The sequence below is a fragment of the Astyanax mexicanus genome, chromosome 25 (genome assembly GCF_023375975.1).
Source record: "Astyanax mexicanus isolate ESR-SI-001 chromosome 25, AstMex3_surface, whole genome shotgun sequence".
In the NCBI taxonomy this organism is placed as follows: domain Eukaryota; kingdom Metazoa; phylum Chordata; class Actinopteri; order Characiformes; family Acestrorhamphidae; genus Astyanax; species Astyanax mexicanus.
The window spans coordinates 19455614-19472248 of NC_064432.1; the positions used below are offsets into that span (position 1 = coordinate 19455614).

Here is a 16635-nt window from a genome sequence, read left to right on the forward strand (position 1 = left end):
ACTTTTAATGAGTCAAAATAGAGCTGTGCATCACTGAGGCGAGACTGGAGCCCGGAGCTAAGCTGGCAATGGAAGCTGCTCCAGTTCTTTTAATGCTTGGCTCATGATCCAGTCAGAATATGTGTGTTTGCCTTATTTTTACTCCTATTAGTCTGATTGGTACTCTGTTGGTCCATCGGCATGTGTAAACCAATCTGTATGCTATGTTTACTGTTAGTTACACTGTGATATCATGATAAATTCAAGTTTAAGTACAGAAGATTTAAATGCTGTAAATGTACTGTAGCATTCAACAGTCAGAATGCATTGCACTGCATTGCAAGTGGAATTAAAACTCTCTGTTGCTGTTCATTGCATTTGTAGTGCCGTCCCAACCGATGGACTTCAAAGCTGAAGCCAAATCTGAGACCAGCATCCTGCTGTCATGGGTCGCTCCTCCACAGAGTGGACAGGACAATCAAATCACCGGATATGAGCTGCTTTACAAAAGAAAAGATGAGAAGGAGGAGGTGAGGTTGAGCTTTATTTTTCTTAAAGGGATGCATTAATATTGGTGGGCAGCACAGGTATATAACGTTTTAACTTTAACCTATTAAAAAAAAGACTTCACCCGTATTTGTGGCTACAGGTGTAGGTGATACAAAACCCTTATTCTCTGCAGTAAAGTAACGTATTTACATTCTAGAAAAAAATTGAGGGCTTTGAAATCTCCTACAGGACACTTGGAGAGGTTGCCTGTTCACTCTCTAAAAACTAGACAAACATAACTAAATGAAAGGTTTGGAGGACATGAACATTTTATTCATTATATTTTGACAGATTTATATATCTATACTTTCTATTACAATTAAATTTTAGATTTTCATAGATGTTTCTTATCAAACATAAACGTTTTTTTTATGTAATGCTTAAATAGAAATAGATTTAATGGTCTAATGTCAGGCAAAAATCAACAAAAATCCTGGCCTGTTAAGGGGTTAACTTAAATATCTGCTCATACAGATATTTAAATATTCTATAACATGTCAAATAGGGACTAAATTAACCTGAATTTTTGTTTTCTTTTCTCAGTTTTATAAAGTTATAGTACTTTAATACATAGACATTATGCTCTTCTGTACATCAATAATACAGTCCATACATTTTTACCCAACAGTCTGCCCATACAGTTATGATTCCTATAACTAGGTGCAAACTGCATTATAAAAAAAATTGTTTTAGAAAGGCATTACTAAATGTTACCTGAAACAAACATTATCTATAATGTTGTAACAGCTTATGTTTTTTTTTTTGTTGTTGGTTTGTTTTTTAGAGTGTTCTGTAATGCTATGTAACATGTTTTTAACAAAATCTAGATGTTGTATGACATAATAATATTATTATATTATATTTAAAAATACTAAATTCCTAATCGAAATGGAAAAATATATATTTTATACATTAAGCAGCATTCTAATTACTGTCTGTATACACTTTTATACATATTTTATCATTTTGTAGTGAAACAAGATTTTGCCAGCAAAATTCTAAAAAAGTAAAAGTAGTACAAAGCACAGCACTGCTATTGGTAGTTTAGCATGGTAGGTAAATGAGTTCAGTGTAGTTCTTGACAAGAATAGACTAATTATGGAAAGGAAACACTTTAAAATATGCCACAGTACAGAACTTTTACTGTCCTCCACCTCCTAGTGCTGGTCCTAAGGTGAAACCTTCTTCTTCCTTCATTCCTTCAGAAACGGGTTAGCTTCGAGTCCACCACCACCTACCTGCTGAAAGACCTGAGGCCTTTCACCACCTACAGCTTCCAGCTGGCTGCCCGTAGCAGGCACGGAATCGGCGCTTACACCAACGAGATCTCAGCCGAAACTCCGCAGACACGTAGGTCCCTTTCCAACTCCCCTATCACATCCTTTCCTGCCGCTCAAGGGCAAAAAAAAACTACTAAAACCCCTCAAATCCCAAAATACTTCAACCTTTCCACTTTCTCAAAGTGTTCTTAAATGTAATTATTATTTTTTTTTGCTTAAGATCTCTATAAAACATCTTGATATAAAGAACAAGCTTTAGAAAATGGAACGGTTCAAACGGATATTTGGCTCAAATTCAAAGCTCTGAAGGTTGAACTGACCACATGCCCTCTTCGAGAAGGGGAAAAAGTGTTGCATGGGCTTTGTTCACTGAAGCTGGTCAGAGAAGTCAATTGACAAGGTCACCTTTTTTTTTAGTACAGCCGCAGTTCATTATGAACATGGAGAAAATTCACAGTGTACAACGCTGAATTATTAATTCTATTCATCACTGCGTTTGTAGTAAGGGCTGGTATGCTGTGCCTTGTCTTTTGACGTTCCTCGTCAACCACGACTCTCGCCTTCACTTGCATTTGCGCTTTCTACAGAGATGCGTGTGAATTGAGACAATGAACCCAGAGAAATACTGGCGAAACACTGTGGGAAGCTGAAATGCAACTTTGAACACTTGAAGCAAAAGACAGACAGACAGATGATCCATTCACAATAGACCTCATATTTATCATTCATTTATTCAAATTGAGTTACAATTAAATGTGTGATTGGCAGATTTATCAACTCGTCCCAAATTGAGCTTCAGGTCTATTTAATGAATGCTCGACTCAATAAAAGCTTGTAAAATGATAGAAAAGAGAAAATGAGAGGAACCTAATTTCGCAAGTTTCCATTATACAATGCTCATTTTTGAGAATTTGAATAAATGTGAGGTCTTCTGAAGAAGTGATGAGGGTGTAGATCAGGTAAGTATCAGTCCAGAAAGCCAGTCTCGGAAGAACACTTGGGTTGGGCTGGGCTTGTTCTTTTAGAGGGTTAAAGAGGGTTGGAAAAAGGGAAGTTTTGCCTGCATGTCACAGTCTTTAGGCCTTAAACGTCAGTCAAGGTGTCTTGGATTGATCAGGCTTTTACCTCAAACCAACAGGCATCGGAAAGGTTGGTGAGCAATGCAATTTTCTTCAATTCTAGTTGAGCTGACACATCAACCTTTACTTTTTTGGATTGATGGTAACTGCTTGGAGAACAGAGTTTAGGGCTTGGCCAGTTTATTTTCTTGTGCAGTATACAGTAGAAATCTTCAGTGGGTTTTCATATCAAGGTGAAGGATTTAGCGTGAAGTTCATGCTGCTTTACTTGAAAGCTTAAAAGTACTATAAATAGTTAGCTTTGCCAAGGTAGGTTCTGTGTTGTGAAGGTTTCTTTTTTTTTTTTTTTTTAACCACTCTAGTCTCACCATGCATATACTGTGTTTGTGGGTTTATTCTGTTGCTCCCCATTTTAAAGAAGTCTTTGACATTTCTTTTCATTTCCTTATTTGTGATGCATCATTTTACGTTAATTACCATTTATTTTGAAGCTTAAGTTTTTTGGTCCACGTGATCCGTCCTCATTTTTTGTCCTTTTATGTTTCCCTTTTTTTCTTTTGTGTTTGTGTTGTCCATGACCACCGTCACCATCGTCACCACCACCATCACTAATCATGCATTTCAACCACCAAAAAAACATACAAAACAAAAACAAAAAATCCTGCTACCACAAACCCCTACTGAACCCGTTCCTGGAAACCACAACCACCCAACCCAAACATTTGAAACAACCAATTCAAATCAAATGGCAACTCTCCGATTAAACCAACCAGAGCCCTCAGCTCCGCCTCAGGAGGTCACATGCTCTAGCCCAAGTTCCACCAACATTCTGGTAAGTTGGAAGCCGCCGCCTGTGGAGCTCCAAAACGGGATCATAATCAAATACACGATTCAGTACGCTGCCACAGAAGGAGAGGACACGACAACGCGGGAAATTTCAGAAATTCCTCCGGAAAATGTCCAGTACCTGTTGGAAAACTTGGAAAAATGGACTGAATACCGCGTGACTGTGACAGCCCACACGGACGTTGGACCAGGGCCTGAAAGCTTACCACAACTCATCCGAACAGAGGAGGATGGTATGTTTCAACCAAAATAAAAAAATAATAAAAAACTAATCTTTCCCCATCCCTCAATTTCTTCTGACTTCACGATCCTGCTTTTAACAGACTTTTATCCAAAGCAACTTCTAAACTCCTCACTCCCCTCCTCTTTCCTTTTGTTTGAGAGGTTGAAAAACCTCAAAAAACAAAAACTCAAGTTCTTATTTGTAGTTTAATCCCACTAACCTGGATTTTTTGTGATGCTTCTACTCACTGTGCTGACATTCTAACACTACTGTTTTTTTTTTTTTTTTTTCTATTTTGAATTTTTCCAATTTTTGCCAATATTTTTTGCAGGTTCTAAATCAACAGCAATCCAATTTCAACAACTACATGGCATTTTCTTTCCACGTACCCCAGGCCCAGAACTTCCAACAGTCCCTACTGTCTTTTGACATTTTTGTTTAGCATTTATTCATTTTTTGTTAATCAATTTTATAAAAAAATAAAAATAAGTCGTCAGTTTTTTTTAACCTACTACAGTTTTTTCTCTTTTTTTAAAGTATTTTTTTCCAACTTGACTGCAAAAGAAAAAAGGACAGTGGGAGAGCACAAAAAAATTAAAGGAAGTCTTTTTTCACCAGTGGCCCATTTTCTCAATTTTTTATTCATTTTTTTCTGCGCATCCTAGCCAAACTCTTTCTGGGTGCTTCAAAGTTTTTGAAGGACCCTCTTTGGCTTAGTTTTTGTACATTTTTCCATATTTTGAATCCACTAAATCCATTTTTTATGTCTTGCAAAAAATTAGGTCACCTATGCGACCTGTTTTTGGGGGTTGATTTTTTTTTCTTTTTTCTTTTTTAATTTTTACTTGCCATTGTTGAAATATATCAATGTCATGCACTTATTAACTGCTGCTGCCCTTTTGTAGATTTTTATCCACTCCACCGTTTTGCTGATGGGAGTTTGTCGATGCCCGGTCAGGGGGTCGGGGTCCACTATAATGTTGACGTTTTTTGTTTTTTTATCCCATGATTCCTTCAGTGCCCAGTGGCCCACCTCGCAAAGTCGAGGTGGAGGCTGTCAACTCCTCATCTGTTAAAGTGCTGTGGCGGTCGCCGGTGCCCAACAGACAACACGGGCAAATTCGCGGCTACCAGGTGCATTATGTCAGGATGTTTAATGGGGAACCGGTGGGCCATCCTGTCATCAAGGACATCCTGATTGATGATGCTCAGGTAAGCACACACCTGCACACCTCACTGTTTATCAGGCCAAATCTTTCATGTGTTATACTGCATATGCTTTAAAATGCTTTAAAGACAAAATAAATATTCTTTTTTTTTTTTTTTTTTTTTTTTTTGCATTTATTTACCAGCATTTACATAGAAAGCTTTTAATTTCTTTGTCCATTTTTTGTTGCAAAACCTGCAATGAACTGACAAATTCACCAGTCACCTTGGGAATAACGCCAGAGGACACATATCCTCATTGGATATCACTTAATAAGATTGTGGCACTAAACAGTACACATACAACCTTCGGGCCTGAAGAAAGTTCTAATCTGTGCTTCAAAGTTTTAGTCTGTGCTTTTATCAATGGAAAAGAAAAGTGATCATGACTCATGATTCTAATATTTTAATTTAAGTAAACTAGACTAGACCTAGGGTTGGCCGGTACGGTGGTAATACCGTATACCACGGTATTAAAACATAATATTGGTATTTTCAAACGAGGGCAGTTGTTGCACTAGATATGTTAACCCATCATTCCAACAGCCAGCATAGCTAACCAGCTTTCAAACATACAGCACGCTAAAAGCTCACGACTCATTGTTTATTGAGAGGATTTGCAACATAGTAAGAGAGCTAACTAACATAGTAACGTTAGTGGCGAGATAGCTACATTACCGTGGAGAGAACTAAGGTTAACGGAGAGCTAGCTAACATAGTAACGTTTGTGGCAAGATAGCTACGTTACCAGGGAGAAAACTAAGGTTAGCAGAGAGCTAGCTAATATAGTAACGTTAGCGGTGAATTAGCTATGTTACCGGGGAGAGAACGAAGGTTAGTGAGCAGCAAGCTAGAATACATAGTAACGTAAGCTGCGAGTTAGCTACATTAAGTTTTGATTTCCAATAAAAATAATTATTTTCTACCAAAGAAAATATGAGGACATTTTTGTGTCTTAAATTATATGAAATCGTATATTATTGCTGTCTTAACAAGCATTAAATTTTAATTTTAAAATGGTGCAAGAACTGTTATATGTTTTTTTTTTTTTTTTTTTTTTTTTATTAGCCTTTAACATATGTGCAATTGTGCTCATACTATATCACTTGTATCAGGTTACACCAGCCTTTACACCAAGCCTGTTTCTTGCGAAAGTCGAGCATTAATTGGGCTCCCCTCCCCCCCACCTCTCCATCTAGCCTATTTCTAGAGCTATTTGGCTTAAATAGCATAAAAAAAAGCCGTTAGCTAAGCAAGTCAGTTTGCTGTGCCACTGGATGTATTTCCAGCTCCAGTGACCGCAGCGGAGAAGAAGATAAAAAATAGCAGAAGCAACAGGGAAAGGGTGAAAATGGAAAATGGAAATTGGAGCTCCTCATCTTAGATGGATATGGTTAATAATAGTAGCGACGTTACGGCAGTGAATTTTCCCATCACACACGCACATGCACAGCCGCGTGATATGTACATGATTATATGGCTTTAAATTAGAAAATGGATAATAGTGACACAGTTATAAAATTGGACTATGCATTTATCAAAAAAGTGACCGGTTTTATTGTGACTCAAACTGTGTCTGGACAAAACTGAACAAAATGAAGCCTTTCTGAAGCGTCTAGAAAAAGCAATTACAACACTACAAATTAAAAACCTTTACTGAACACTTTTTTTTTATCCCAGCTTACATATTATCAAAGCACAAAACATTTACCTCAGTATTGCTTTTTTAGTCACAAATTTAGCTAGCTACCTCAGGAGTGCTATTGTAGTCATAAACTACCTTAACAGTGCTATGTTACTCATACATTTATCTCAGCAGTGCCATTTCACTAAAAATGACATCAACAGTGATATTTTAGTCATGCATTGCCTCGATTATGACATTTTAGTCATACATTTACCTCAACAGTGCTGTTTAATCATTAAAGTATGTACTAGTCTTTTAAGAATTTACCTTCATAGTGCTAATTTAATTATGAACTTACCTCAACAGTGCTATTTTAGTCATAATTTTCCTCAGGGCTGTTGTTATACATTTTCGTCAAGTGTTATTCTACTTATAATTGTACCTCTTTAGTGCTGTTTTAGTCATAATTTAGTCAATGATTTACACAGAGAGAGGCAGTCAGAGTTTTGGTAAATGAACAGACGCTAAGGCTAATTTGCTAACTAACTGTCTAGCTATTGTTAAAGTCCTAACTCTGTACAGCTCATATCTTTCAGTTGTAAAACAGACAGTTTGTGAAGAGGCAGTAAACTCCTGTTCAGCTTAAGGAGTGATACTACTTTATTTACCATTTATTTCATTTCATTTATGTGAGCAGAGCATAAAAATGACTTTAAACCTGACATTTATTGACTATCGGTTCTTAGCCTTCTCAAATATTCTGTGCATCCTTAGTTTTCACCAGCTAATTTAATGCTAACATAATGGAGTGTATTCATCACAACTTATGAATTGTCTTTTATGTTCATTTTTTAATATTGTACACACTGGAAATGTTATTAACATGACATGCATGTACATTTGTCCTGTTATACCACTCTATCTGTGTGTGTGTGTGTGTGTGTGTGTGTGTGGGCATTTGTCTCTTGTAATGTAGCTTGTAACTTAGTCTCTGTTGTTTTTCTCCTTTATCTTCCCAACCCCTCACATCTAAAACAGTGGGAGTATGATGATTCGACTGAATATGTGAGTAAAGATGAAATGTGTCTGAGAGTAAATCCTGTTTACTCCCACACCTCTTTACAACTAGCATGCACTTCAGTGTATGTGCGTTTGTGTGTTTGTGCAGGTGTGTGTGTGTGTGTGTGTGTGTGTGTGCTGCTGATCCATTAACATCCTTCAGACAAAAGCTAGCTGAAATGTGCATGTAAACGCACAGATAATGCGTCAGTGTTGTTAATGCTGTGATTTATTGCACAGATTGGATTAGAGGGGGTAGATAGATAATATTTAGCAACCACTAGACATCCAGACATCCACAGATGTATGCGATGGATCACTAGATTACTAGACTCTAGTAATATGTAGAATGATGTTCTTTATACAGCTCTTTATACTGAATGAACATTTCATGATGAATTCTGAGTACTATCAGAATATTGTATCAGTATTAGAAAAATACTGATGGTTTTTAAAAAGAAAGTTGTATCGTGTATTTTAAGGGGGTTAGGGTTAAGTTTGTTATGTGTTGTACTGTATTTAGATGGTTTTGATAACACAATCCTCCTATTCATCATGAAATGTTTAATTGTAATGTAAAGTTTATATCCCAGCATCAATATGTACAGCTCTGGAAATAAATAAATAAGAGACCACTTCAATTTCTGAATTAGTTTCTCTGATTTTGCTATTTATAGGTATATGTTTGAGTAAAATGAACATTGTTGTTTTATTCTATAAACTACAGACAACATTTCTCCCAAATTCCAAATAAAAATATTGTCATTTTCAGCATTTATTTGCAGAAATGATGCAAAAAAAACAAGTTCGTATTTATGAAGTTTAAGAGTCCAGAAATCAATATTTGGCGGAGTAACCCTGTTTTTTTAATAATTGTTTTCATGCATTTTGGCATGTTCTCCTCCACCAGTCTTACACACTGCTTTTGGGTAACTTTGTCACTCCTGGTACAAAAATTCAAGCAGTTCAGTTTGGTTTGATGGCTTGTGATCATTAATCTTCCTCTTGATTATATTCCAGAGGTTTTCAATTTGGAAAAATCAGAGAAACTCATCATTTTTAAGTGATCTCTTTTTTTTTTTTCAGGACTGTATGCAAACATTTTTTATTTAGTATTTGGATGTTATGAGTTTACTATGTTCTGGAATTGTCCTTATTCTATCTATAACGTTGTTAAATTAGCATTATATTGCTTAATTATGTGCCAGAATTAAGTGTTTTAAAACGAACATCTTTTTACCTTCAGGAAATGGTCCTGACAGACTTGCAGGCAGAAACCACATACTCAGTTACAGTGGCTGCCTACACCACAAAGGGTGACGGAGCTCGCAGTAAACCGAAGCTGGTCACCACCATGGGCGCAGGTAACCTGTTCCCTCTTTTAGCTATTAAGAGAGAATGCAATGAATGAATTTCAATTTGACAGTGATTGTAATTCTGCTCACTTACGGATTTTACTTTGAAGTGCTTGCAGGGGTTAAGGAAATAATAGAGAAATGTGTCAGGAAATTGGTATAAAATGAAGAATAGAATACTTCACAACTTCTCTTTTCTAGTGAAAGGCTTAAGATACAAATCAGACAGTATTTATTCTATTGTACCACTAATGACACTGCTTGTCTGACCTGTAAAAATAAATCAGATAAAGCAGAATTATTCCAGCTGCTCTTCAAGAGACACTTAATAGCAAATAGTATGAGCATAAGAAGATTTAATGCTTGGTTTATATCAGGCAGTTTGTCAGATTTTACCTAGCACTCATAGAAGTTGTTAGAATGAGTTTTAACAAGGCATATTTTGCCCCTGCAGATAAAACAGTTTTTGTACCATTATCCAGGCTCAAAATAGCTCCGCACATCATTGGTAGAATCCGGAGAGCCCTGACGTTTAAAACGAGGCATAAAGAACTTTGAAAGAAGAAGTTCATTAAAAATCACAGTTTACAACTCGTAGTGTAAGCTAAATCTCTGGGTGTCGGCATCTTAAAGTAGCAGGATCTCTGTAAGCTGTGGGAGAGCGGAGGTGGGCTATTCAACAAAGTTTAGAACTCTGTCATGTTCTATCATTTTGTTTTTACACCCAAAGTCACTTTCATAACGGAGTTCCCCTTTAATGTAAATTCTCTCAGACTTATTTCAGCTGTTTCTTCTGCTTTGTTTTTGTCAGTCCCAGAGAAACCTCGCCTGATGGTCAGTCCCACCAACATGGGCACAGCCTTGCTGCAGTGGCACCCACCCCCGAACACTCACGGCCCCCTCCAGGGCTACCGGTTACGCTTCGGACGCAAAGACGTGGAGCCTCTGACGGTCATAGAATTCCCTGAGCGTGAGAATCACTACACTACCAAAGAAATCCACAAGGGGGCGTCCTACACTTTCCGCCTTTCCGCTCGCAACAAGGTGGGCTTTGGTGAGGAAACGGTTAAGGAGATATCCACCTCCGAGGACACGCCCTCTGGCTTCCCCCAAAGCATCGTGGCCGAAAGCGCCACCACCACTACCATTCAGGTCAGCTGGCAACCTGTGCTGCTTGCGGAACGCAACGGCATCATTATCAAGTACGCCCTTCAGTACAAAGACATCAACAGCCCTCGGAGTCCCTCTGAACTCTTCATCGCTGCCCCCGAGTCCACAGTAATCCTGGACGGCCTTAAAGCAGACACTACATACGATATCAAAATGTGTGCCTTCACCAGCAAGGGTCCCGGGCCTTATAGCCCAAGCATCCAGTTCAGAACACAACCTCTGGATCAAGGTAGGAGGCCTACCCTAACCCGTCCAAAACCCCCTCAAATCAGCCTCAGACCAACCAGCCTCTTCTTCCAACCTTGCTCAACCTTACCCAACAAGCTACCTCAGCAAGCAAGCGACGGGTTACGGAAGGGATGTGGAAGCTAGAGTGTCCAGGATTAGCCTGGAGTTACCCGGGGATTAGCCCTAACCATAGCTTCCTCATGTGAAACTGTAGTTAGCGTCTCCAAACAGAAAGCCTAGAAATGGGTAAGCAAGTGGTAGCAAGCTTCCGGGTAAAGAAAGGTAAGACAAAGAAGGTACTGGGCTAGCCCTCTTTAAGCGGCGCTGTAGAAGCCAAAAATGTTACCCAAGGTAAGGCCCTAATGTTCGGCCCCTCCTCTTACAGGAGTAGACAGTAGAGGATGTTTCTGTGTCGGCCATGTTTGTCTAAATCATCTGCTCCACCTTTCTTTTAGCAGTGTTTGCAAAAAATTTTCACGTGAAAGCTGCCATGAAGACCTCAGTGCTGCTAACCTGGGAGATTCCCGACAACTACAACCCTGCTCAACCATTTACTGTAAGAGAATTCTACAAAATCCAAAAAGTTGAACTTAATGTTGAAACACTTTTCATGTATTCTGAAATCATATTTTACTTGACATCATCAATTTAAGCAGTGACTCTATAAGATTTTTTTTATTAAAATTCCCATAGAATAACCTTTTTTATGTTACCAATGCTTACAGTTCATGAGAATTTGCTGAGACCTTGCAAAATCAATCCCTATTCAGAGGGATTTTTTTTGCTTAAAGAAATTTAGAAATGTTTCAAGGACAGAGGTACTGTGGAAGTTCCCCAGAATACCCATGATCCTTCAGATCCTAATGTCTTTCCCATTAAAGGATATATAAAACCAAGATGATACCAATGTATACATGAGCGTTACAGTTTTAGAAGAACTTTTTAGAATATATATATATATATATATATATATATATATATATATTTTTTTTTTTTTTTATCTTGTACTTGTAACTTGACCAAAATATTATAAATTGCAGTCGTTATTGTACCAGTTGTAGCATCCTTGTCCTTAACCAGAAGATGCTGGTTGAATAAGTGATCGATCAAGTTATTGCATCACCTGTAGGCACTGCAGAGTTGAACTGGAATAAGATCAACGTCAATTAATCTAGTGTGAATAACATATACATTAAATTATACATAGTTTATGGTGGGTGGGTTATTCACTAAGTGATTTAGCATGCTTGCATTCTAATTCTTTGTGGTGTCTTATCTTTGTCTCTGCAGATTCTGTACGATAATGGACAAAGTGTGGAAGTGGATGGAAAACTCACCCAGAAGCTGATCACCAACCTGCAGCCGGAGACGCAGTACTCCTTCCTCCTCACCAACCGTGGAAACAGCGCCGGCGGTTTACAGCACCGGGTTTCAACCATGACTGCCCCAGACATCCTGCGCACCAAACCCTACCTGATCGGCAAGACCAACTCTGACGGCATGGTCACAGTGCAGCTGCCCTCTGTGCAGACCTCAGAGAAAGTCAGGTGAGTGAAGGTTTCCAACACTGTTAGAAATACAGTACGTATTCATATTAATTAAATTAAATTAAAAACCTTCTACCTTACATGGTGCAACAGATCAAGCTGTCTCTAATTGGATGTCCTGCTAACTGATCACCTATCATCTGTATGAACAACACTGCAAAATCTACAATTAGCTTATTTTTCATTTTAGTTTTCATTTTTAATTATTACAGTATCAGATAAAATATAGTAAAGGCACTAATAGTAAAGGTTTGCAGTGACTGAGAGATCAGAGTTGTTGGTAGGTTGTGTGTATAAGTAATAGTTGAGGAACTTCAGTTAGAGTGCCATTATTAAGCAATACAGGCACTCTTTGAATATTTTTCAGCCAATCACATCACAGCTCTGGGAAAAATTAAGAGACCACTACAGTTTCTGAATCAGTTTCTCTGATTTTGCTATTTATAGGTTTATGTTGGAGTACAATAAACATTGATGTTTTATTCTATAAACTACGGACAACATTTCTCCCAAATTCCAAATAAAAATATTTTCATTTAGAGTATTTATTTATTTGCAGAAAATGAGAAATGGCTAAAATAACAAAAAAACGAGTTCAAAGTTTTAAGAATTCAGAAATTAATATTTGTTTGAATAACCCTGGTTTAATCACAGTTTTTATGCATCTTGGCGTGTTCCCCTCCAACAGTCTTACACACTGCTTTTGGATAACTTTATGCCACTCCTGGTGCAAAAATTCAAGCAGTTCAGTTTGGTTTGGTGGCTTGTCATCATCCATCTTCCTCTTGATTACATTCCAGAGGTTTTCAATTTGGTAAAATCAAAGAAACTCATCATTTTTAAGTGCTCTCTTATTTTTACCAGAACTGTATATATTCCCTCTTTTAATAGATTGTAGTAATAGTGTTGTTGCATATTGTATGATTCGAGTTAGATTGAGTGTTTAACTTGAACTTGCACGCTAACTCAAGTGTGTAATTGCTACTTAAAATAGGCTACTACTGCAGATTAATATTTTTTACAGTGCATTGATTCATATATCAACCAAATCAACCTAAAATAAAGACATGAAATTTTAATTCAATCAACAGTTATTTATTTCTTAGTGTTCTGTGAAACTGGAAATGTGTGAAAGGCCAAAAAAAAGGATCTGTCTGTTGGAATGTCTGGTTTATCTGAATAGACAGTTGGTCTTGCAGCTTAGCATCTCTCTCTCTCTTTCTTGCCAACTTCTTATTCCCAACAGTCTCTCTCTCTCTCTCTCTCTCTCTCTCTCTCTCTCTCTCTCTCTCTCTCATTTTGTCTTGCTCTCTTTCTGGCTCTTTGCTTTGTCCATCTCTTTTTTTTTTTCTTTGATCCCTCCACTCTTTTCTCTTCTCACTGCCAGGGCTTAAGCTAATTAGCCAGCCATTAGCCTCCCTCACTGCACCACTCGGCCTTCCTGGCTAGCGCTAGCAATGTCATGTCCAACCCAGTCCTCCTAACCTTGGCATCGCCTTTATCTCTCTGCCCTCCCTGTTCACGGGGAAACCCCTCTCATCTCTGCCAGACAGGCAAGACACCGCCAGAAAACCTCCTCTCTTCATCCTTCCAGGAGCTAGCCAAGGTTTTAGCGAGACGCTAACGGCGCTAATGGCTTCTCAGTGAGATCTAAGTAAGCGCAGGAGGAAAGACGTGCAGCAGAATGAGCAGTCATTCTGTGTCGGGTCGCTGGTGACACGTTCAGACCTTTGCGTCCGCATTTTCTTTCGTCTGCTATTGAATGTGTTGTTTAATCCAGTGTTGTTTGAAGTGGATTAGGAAAAAGCCTACGCATATTGATTAGCTAATCTCAGCGGACAGTCTGGTTCTATAAAGAAAGCCCTCAGTAGACAAAAGTGTTCCTAGTTCTTCATTCCTTTTTCCTGAATGAACAAACACTTTCCTAAGGCACAAAGAGAAAATGGTACATTGGACAAAACAAGATAAATACAGAATTACTCAAATTTAAAGGTCATGATTTAATGGTAATTTTCTCTCCCTAGGGGATACTACATTGTGGTGGTCCCTTTGAAGAAACAGCGCACAGGGAAGTTTGCCAAACCCTGGGACAGTCCGGATGAGATGAATCTAGAAGAGGTATGGATAATTTAATCATTCATTTATTTATTTATTTTTCCCTACTTTCCACTATTTTGAAAGCACAAGGACTACACAGTATGTATAACATTATGGTTTGACATATATTGCTACATATGGAGGAAGTTTTCTAGACAGGAATTAAGCATAGTCCTCGACTACACTGCATTTTGAATAGAGATTTTACATCGAAAGAAAAATATATTGTAAGACCAGACTTAATCCCTGTCTGGGAAAGTGACTCATGGAGTTTGGTTAATTCCTTATGATATAGGAATGTAAATTAGTATATTATCTGGGTCAGGTGTGATGAGATCAGGGAGCAAGGTTAAAACACTAAAATCCAGGACCAGGATTTTAGGTTACTATACTTCATACTTTAGCCATCTGTGATATAATAAAAGCATAGACTATCATTGAAATACTAATGAACAATTTTATTGATACATCTACAGTGCAGAAGCAGACTGTTTTAATAATTTCACCAATAATTTCACCTGTTTTAAATGATCATAATTGCTCTATATAAATATGATATATAATATGTTGGGGTGCACTTTTAGTCATATATGTATAAATAACAGGTGACACGATAATTGGGAAGCTCAGGCCAGTGGTTGCAGGACTCTATTAATGTAACGTTTGGCTGTCAAAGGGCCTGTAATAAAGACCAAAGGTGATCTGGCATCATGCAATGGATCCATGCATGGATTTTTATATACATATATATATGTTCCACCATATAACATGAACTTACTGAAGTTACTGATTCTAAAACTTCTGAAGAGTAGAGTATATCTCACGGTTACTCCCACTTTCCTCAGAAGTTTCATCAAAACAGTTTTTGTGACATATTGAAGCTGTAGAGTCTGAGCATTAGCGACAGTGATGACAGCACAGAAAAGTAGCTGCACTCCAGCTCCTGCAGAATGGCCATTCAGTGTGGCTTTAGAAAAGGGAGAGAGAGCGGGAGAGAGAGGGAGAGAGTTCAATGCTCTTAGCCCAGTGATTCTGTCACACCGCCTCTGCTGCCCACATTCTGGAGAGCAGCTAGCAGAGCCATATTCATATGCAAATGGTGCCTGATAGGCTAATGGACACAGCACTAGCGCTAACACCATAATATGTTGCCTCTTCTTTTGAAGTGCAGACATTGATGATTAAGAGAGGGTGAAAAGAGAGAGAGGAAATAAGAGGGAGAGAAAATTTTATCACACATTACACCGACCGTGTCGTATTATTTCAGAACCGGAGTAAATATTTGATGTGCTTTTTACATACTGAAGATATGTCAGGCCATAAAACATGAAGGGAAACATGTCAACGTTTTTTTTTTTTTTTTTTTTGCACAGTATTGTGTAGTTTAGAAATAACATCAACATCAGGCAGCAGCAATCTACCACGGAATACACCATAAAGCTCTAACTCATGTTTCCTTCGACTCAGTAAGAGAAAAAGGTCTTTATAGCGTTCAGAGTAGTGGGTTTAGGGAACGCTTGGGTTTCAAATTCATCATGAGGTAGTAGGATATGTTTATGTTCGGGTTGTGGTGGAGTTGAGTAAACATGGGTTTGGATTGAGGGATAATTAAGTATAGGTTTATGTTGAAGTGTAGGTTTAGATTTTAGATAGTAGGTTGAATTTCACATTGAGGTGGGGATTATATTAGGTTTGGGTTGAGGTTGATGTGTAAAGTTTAGAGTGCGGTTTGCTAAGTTTATGTTGTATTGAGCTGTTTAGGTTGAGGTGGTGATTTAGTTTAGATTTAAGGTTGAGCTGTATATTAAGTTTAGGGTCGAGTCTTGGGGTACTATGTTAGGTTAAGGTTTGATGTCTATGTTAAGATTAGGTTAATATTTAGGTTGAGGGATAGTATATTAAGTTTAGCTTTAGGTTGAGGTGTAGTAGGTTAGGTTTAGCTTAAAATATAGGTTCAGTTGGGGTTTAGGTTGAAGGATGAAGTTTAGGTTAAGTTTAGGTTTAGGGTTGAGGTGTAGTAGGTTAATGTTAGGGCTGTGGTGTCATAAGTTTAAGTACACCTCAACCCTAAACCTAAATTTAACCTACTACAACTCAATCCAAACCTAAACTTTACCTACTACAGCTAACCTAACGACAAAGGCAAATCATGTTCATGTTGTTGAGATTTGTATGGAGGAAAGTAAAATTGTGTCTCGTCTGGTCACACTGGAGACGCATTTAAGTGCAAGCAGAATCTGGTCTGGTACATCCAAATAGTATCCAGACGCAAAATTCTAATGTTAAATTCAGGTGTAAAGATCCGGAAGATGCACCTGCAGTCATTTTTCATCTCTGGAGCCTCATTAACACCCTTCAGTTATTATTTAGAATCTGCCTGTTTGCTTTAG

The 16635-nt window shown here is 37.9% G+C and overlaps 1 protein-coding gene across 35 annotated transcripts in view; it reads left to right on the top strand.

Annotated features, from left to right (window-relative positions):
* The window catches only part of LOC103034479 (protein tyrosine phosphatase receptor type D), a 535243-nt gene that overhangs the window by 453861 nt on the left and 64747 nt on the right, over positions 1-16635 (top strand). For 12 of the 35 annotated variants that reach the window (XM_022681944.2, XM_022681952.2, XM_022681953.2 and 9 more), the window contains 10 exons: positions 364-509; positions 1734-1878; positions 3661-3966; positions 4975-5168; positions 7828-7854; positions 9095-9212; positions 10015-10602; positions 11057-11157; positions 11892-12148; positions 14173-14266. In XM_022681944.2, coding sequence (XP_022537665.1) covers positions 364-509; positions 1734-1878; positions 3661-3966; positions 4975-5168; positions 7828-7854; positions 9095-9212; positions 10015-10602; positions 11057-11157; positions 11892-12148; positions 14173-14266 — 1976 coding nt within the window. The remainder of the gene's footprint in view (positions 1-363; positions 510-1733; positions 1879-3660; positions 3967-4974; positions 5169-7827; positions 7855-9094; positions 9213-10014; positions 10603-11056; positions 11158-11891; positions 12149-14172; positions 14267-16635) is intronic. The other 23 variants (XM_022681972.2, XM_022681973.2, XM_049472533.1 and 20 more) reach the window with 4 other exon arrangements.